Source organism: Haliotis rubra, unplaced genomic scaffold (assembly GCF_003918875.1).
Source record: "Haliotis rubra isolate DU_JTF1 unplaced genomic scaffold, ASM391887v1 Scf1642, whole genome shotgun sequence".
In the NCBI taxonomy this organism is placed as follows: Eukaryota; Metazoa; Mollusca; class Gastropoda; order Lepetellida; family Haliotidae; genus Haliotis; species Haliotis rubra.
The window spans coordinates 71,430-76,439 of record NW_025765606.1 but is presented as its reverse complement, the minus strand read 5'-3'; the positions used below and the strand labels follow the sequence as shown (position 1 = coordinate 76,439).

The 5,010-nt window shown below is 36.0% G+C and overlaps 1 protein-coding gene across 2 annotated transcripts; it reads left to right on the top strand.

Moving 5' to 3' along the window:
- The first annotated feature begins 1,201 nt into the window (after positions 1 to 1,201).
- Positions 1,202 to 3,839, top strand: LOC124271917 (myb/SANT-like DNA-binding domain-containing protein 4). 2 transcript variants are annotated; one of them, XM_046707092.1, is made up of 7 exons: positions 1,202 to 1,608; positions 1,867 to 1,932; positions 2,146 to 2,242; positions 2,349 to 2,418; positions 2,658 to 2,738; positions 2,972 to 3,124; positions 3,382 to 3,839. In XM_046707092.1, exons 1-7 carry the CDS (start codon positions 1,442 to 1,444, stop codon positions 3,612 to 3,614), a joined length of 867 nt encoding a protein of 288 aa, XP_046563048.1. In that variant the 5' UTR covers positions 1,202 to 1,441; the 3' UTR covers positions 3,615 to 3,839. The 2 variants fall into 2 exon arrangements, with proteins under 2 accessions (XP_046563048.1, XP_046563049.1); XM_046707093.1 differs by lacking the exon at positions 2,658 to 2,738.
- The last annotated feature ends 1,171 nt before the right edge of the window (positions 3,840 to 5,010 follow it).

Genomic DNA, 5,010 nt, shown 5'->3' with positions numbered 1-5,010 from the left:
CTACCAATATATCATAAAATGATTTTAAGCAACGACTGTTATATCCGCGTGTGTTGGAATTTCTACCAATATAACATAAAACGATTTTAAGCAACGACTGTCATATCCGCGTGTGTTCATTGACATTTTGTTAGGTACAGCTGTAAAGGTCTTTCTAAGATGCCTAGCGGTTAGAACAATCGAAAAAAAATACATTATCAGACAATAAAGGTATAGTTTTTTGATGACGTAACAATTGAATGACGTTATCCCGTCACTGCGCCATTCTAGTCTGCCCCCTCGTAATCGAACCATTTTACATTACGTCACAATGTAAGCGACGTCACGATGCATGTCAGTTGGCATCGCCTCGTACGGCCTCCTACAGTAAACTACACCGTTGCATCCAGTTTCTTGGTTTCCTGTTGCTTCACGCAGCTAACATCACTGGTGGAAACATTACGTTGATGTTTTACGACGGTTAAAATGTGTCATTTCGACTCACAAGTTTTCAGCGACACGGTAACGTTCGTAATGTTTACATTCCCACAATGCAATTGTGGAATGTCGCTTGACTACTCAACTTCCTCTGGATGTACTGATCTAAACTTACGCTGGTAGTAGAAATGCAACGTTCATATTGCCCCATATGGTTTACGTAAATGACAGATGTAATTAAAATAATTCAGAGAGTATATTCAATCCGAACGTAAACCGTCATCAAACTGTTATCATTTGTTTTTTTCTGGTAACGTTCGTCTTAACGTAGGGGGCAGACAGATCAATAGAACAGCGCGCCAGTAAGCCCTGTGCGAGGATTCTTAATTTAGGTCACCGACACCGTCGTTTGTTTTCTGCCTTAAATTAATCGTAATTATCTTTAGAAAGTATTAAATTTGGCATCTCAGAAAAGAAATACACTTCGCTCTACCACCATGTATAGCGTAATAAAACACACTTTAGCCCTGAACTATTATAACGTTAAAGCACTCGGACGCAAGCGTCCTCGTGCTTTAACTATCGTCCGAGTGCTTTAACGTTATAATAGTTCAGGGCGAAAGTGTGTTTTATTACACTATACATGGTGGTAGAGCGAAGTGTATTTCTTAATTATTATGTAAGCATATTTTTCCGGCTACCTGATTGGTCGAGGGGCGGTCACGTGACCGTCGATAGAAAAGCATATTGACTCCAAACCAGGGCCCACTTGCACAAAAAACGATCGTAGCTACAATCAATTGTAAGCATTTGCAATCGAAATTACAATCGCGATCGTAACTCTTACAACTCTTGCACAAAAGCGATTGTAGCACAGTTGTAACTCATCTCATTTTACAATTGCGATCGTAAGTTACAATCGTAATCTTCTGTGCTGAAGATAGGATTATCCATAGCAACATAGACAACAATTTAGAGTTACGTCCCTTGACTGCATAGGGCAGACGATCGCTTGATCATAACAATGTCGTCGCCTCCGAGTAAAAAAGTCAGAAAAAGTAATTATTCTGCGCAAGAAATCGAAATCCTTACTGAAGATATAGGGAAACACAATTCCGTGTTATCTGCAGCTTTTTCAAGCAGTATTACACACAAAATCAAGAATGGAATATGGGAAAAAATCGCAGACAGGTGAGTTGTTCTTGGGGTCACAATGAAAATTCTTGTTTCTAATCGTTTTCGTACAAACTAAATAGATGGGCAGATCGGGTTATAGTTTTTATTTCTAACTCATCTACAAGTTTAATGGAGAAAAAAATTCATTATAGACCAATATTTACAAGTTGTAGTTTTTTAATGTGATGGTGATAATAGATATAAATCAATATGACCATAGGATACTAGTAGGCATATTCATCTTGATAAAGATGTAATGAATGATATTTTCAGGGTAAATGCTGCCAGTTCAGCCCATAGATCCGGTGCTGACCTGAGGAAAAAATGGAATGAGCTGAAGTAAGTGTGGATCTTTATTTATTAAGCAAACCTGATAAACAGACAGGCTTAGTAAATGCAATATAGATATAGTTTTTGCACTATCAACACAAAAATGATAAAATTATCATGGGTCTGTGCCAGTGGGATATATGTAATGAATTGTAGCAAAATAGCCCATATTTTAATTGTCTATCAAACAATGGTTCTAATTTGAAATCTTAATTCTTGCAGATGTCAAACTAGAAAGAAGGCAATGTCTCAAAAAAGAGAGCTGGTGAAAACGGGTGGAGGACCTGCACCCCCGCCCATGTCACAAGTTGAAGAGAAGGTACTGTACATTTTTAAATTGGCTAATTATTGAATAGCCTATGGCACATACTAAAAAATATGCAATGCTTTTTCATTTTAAGAAAACATTTTTGGGTGTGTTATAGGTCATCTCCCTTATTCCTAAGTGTCAGGTGGAAGGCATTGTTGGAGGGCTGGAAACTGGAGGGTTTGAAAGTAAGTACAAACAATCTAGTTACATTTAAAATCAGGAATTTGAATAACTATTTTATTATGTTTGAGTATGTGTATGAAACAGTCTGAAAACATTACAGTTTATTTGAAGACTTTTGAGTGTGGATATAAACCTACTGTGTTTTAATTTAGAGGAATGTTAGACTGGATTGAGCCCGCTAAATTTGATTTTTGAAACCAAACAATTTGATTGATTTTACATAAGATGTTTTTCATTTCAGACGAAATTATTCAAATATTGGATGTGCCACAGTCTCCGCTGATGCAAAGAGGTCTTGATCTTGTTAAGATGTATCTACCAGGTGAAAATCATTTGATATCTACCTGCTCCACATGTAACTTATGACAAGTTGAAAAGTAACCAAACCATTTTTGTAATTGTCTTTGTTTCAGATTTACTGTAGTGGGTATTTGAAAAATTCAATGCATATTTTACACAGCTACTCAGTTTATCTAAATGTTTGGTTAAAGATAAAAACACCAAATATGTATTTAATATTTTTAATGAAGGTTTTATATTTGGATATATTTGCAGAGGAAGGACAACTGACAGCATCAACATCAGCATCTAGAGCCACAACAGCAGCGGGTCAGTTCACAGCAGGACCTCGGAACACAACAGAAGCCTCTGCCTCAGCAACCCCATCAGTTAACCAACAACTCCCTATTGAATCAAAAAGTGAAAAAGGTTCATATAATCATCTGTATAATAGTATCTCAAAATTGCCTTTTGATACATAATGAATGATGGCATTATAATAACTGCTCCGGTTTCTTGTTCATAATAATGTAATTGAACTCAGAATGGCATCATTATCACATCATTAATATTTGTGTACACTAAATCATTTTTGAAAAAGGTTTGATTGTTTTATAACTTATGGATTGCAATTTTCAAGAATATTTCAAAAAGATACAATTACACTTTTTGTCTACTTTCTCTAGTGTCCAGACAGAAGACAACGACTGGAAATGAAATCATACAAATTGAAAATAAGAAGCTCCAGGCCATGAGGGAATTTTTTGATGATGTGTCATCCAAATTAGACAACATTATTGATTTACAGAGGCGAAAATTGCAGTTGGAGGAGGAGAAGATCAAGATTCTTAAATCCACAGAGAACTTGTCTACCAAAACCCCGTCACCTCGAAATATATTCAAATTGCTTGAACTATAATGTACCACCTGATAAAATTTAAATCAGTAAGTTATTGACATGATTTCAGGATTTATGAAAATAATACAGACTTTTGTATTTGTCAAAAAATACATAGCTAAGAAAAACAACAGGATTAACAAATTTCACAAAAAATGGAGGTTTGCACTTTGTCTTTCTATACCCATCCTGATATTATCACACTTTGAAAATTTGAACTCTTTGTTGCTGATGTATAACTAACCCAGAGAGTCTATACATTGATAAGAAAAAGGACAATAAACCGAAGCTTATATAAACATTAATTATTATTTTCGTTTCAGTTGACTTTATTTTAACTTAAGGGACCACTAGTTTGAACAACTGCTTGAAAATAAAAAAGTGTTTTGATATCTCTTTGAAATTATTGCAAAATCACCAGCTCCAATGTGCTTTGTCATCAATATTTAATAATTATCTGATGTGATTTTACATGTGTGTATGTGTGTTTTTTTATTTATCTATCTAAGGTGTGTGCTTAAATTTGGATACATCTTAAATAAAAAGGAATAAAGAATTATTGTTTATTTGGGTACGAGTTCGTTTTGGGTACGAATTCGGAGTGGAGACGAGTACGTACTAGCAGGGATACTCTACAACATATATAGTCTCCCTGGTATTAGGTACCAATCTTCACCTACAGCCGTTTTAGCTTTGACTCTATTATTCCCACTTATTCTTTGTATATATGAAACTTTATTCTTTCCCATATGTCTCATAATAACGAAACTGGTGTTTACAATTCTTTTATATCGTAACATTTCAGTATTATGTGATCAAATCGTGAACAACATTAACTCCCTTATTCTATATTTAGATACAAGGGAAGCTACTCTGAAATTAAAGCTTACCTCAAGTTGGCGTCACATACGGCTTGAACATTTATGGCGTGGAAGCCTTTCCGACAAACGTAGGCCACTTCTTCGTCTGCAGGTGGTCGTTTAATGGGAATAAGTGTACCATCAATTGCCCCAATAACACAGGGGAATTCAGCTATTTTGTAGAAGTCCTGCATTCTAACTTTATTTGCGTCAGGATTGAACTTGATGTCCAAAACGTTGTTTATGGCACGGATTGTCCGATGGACGGAGCGAGACACAGAGGACTCGTGAACGCCATGTAGATCACCTATTTCCATTAAAAAACCTCCTTTACTCAGGTAACGAAGTGTAACCAGCAACTGAGTTTCAGGGGAAATGGCATGTGAACGCTTGGTTCCATGTTCGATGTGTGGCCGAACTTTCTCCAAAAGTGAGAATATGGCATGCCGAGGCAACCTATACCTTGAAATGAGTTCACCTTCCGTTAATAACTCCAATTGTGATGTTCTATCTCTCAAAATGCGTTTCATCTTTTCTGAGACTTCTTCGGCAGCCAC

Excerpts from the sequence above, each read along its gene's own strand:
- LOC124271917 (XM_046707092.1), top strand. The coding sequence starts at position 1,442 with ATGTCGTCGCCTCCGAGTAAAAAAGTCAGAAAAAGTAATTATTCTGCG. Across the intron at positions 2,243-2,348 it reads TGTCACAAGTTGAAGAGAAG|GTCATCTCCCTTATTCCTAA; the intron begins GTACTGTACATT and ends GGTGTGTTATAG. Across the intron at positions 2,419-2,657 it reads GGAAACTGGAGGGTTTGAAA|ACGAAATTATTCAAATATTG; the intron begins GTAAGTACAAAC and ends TTTTCATTTCAG.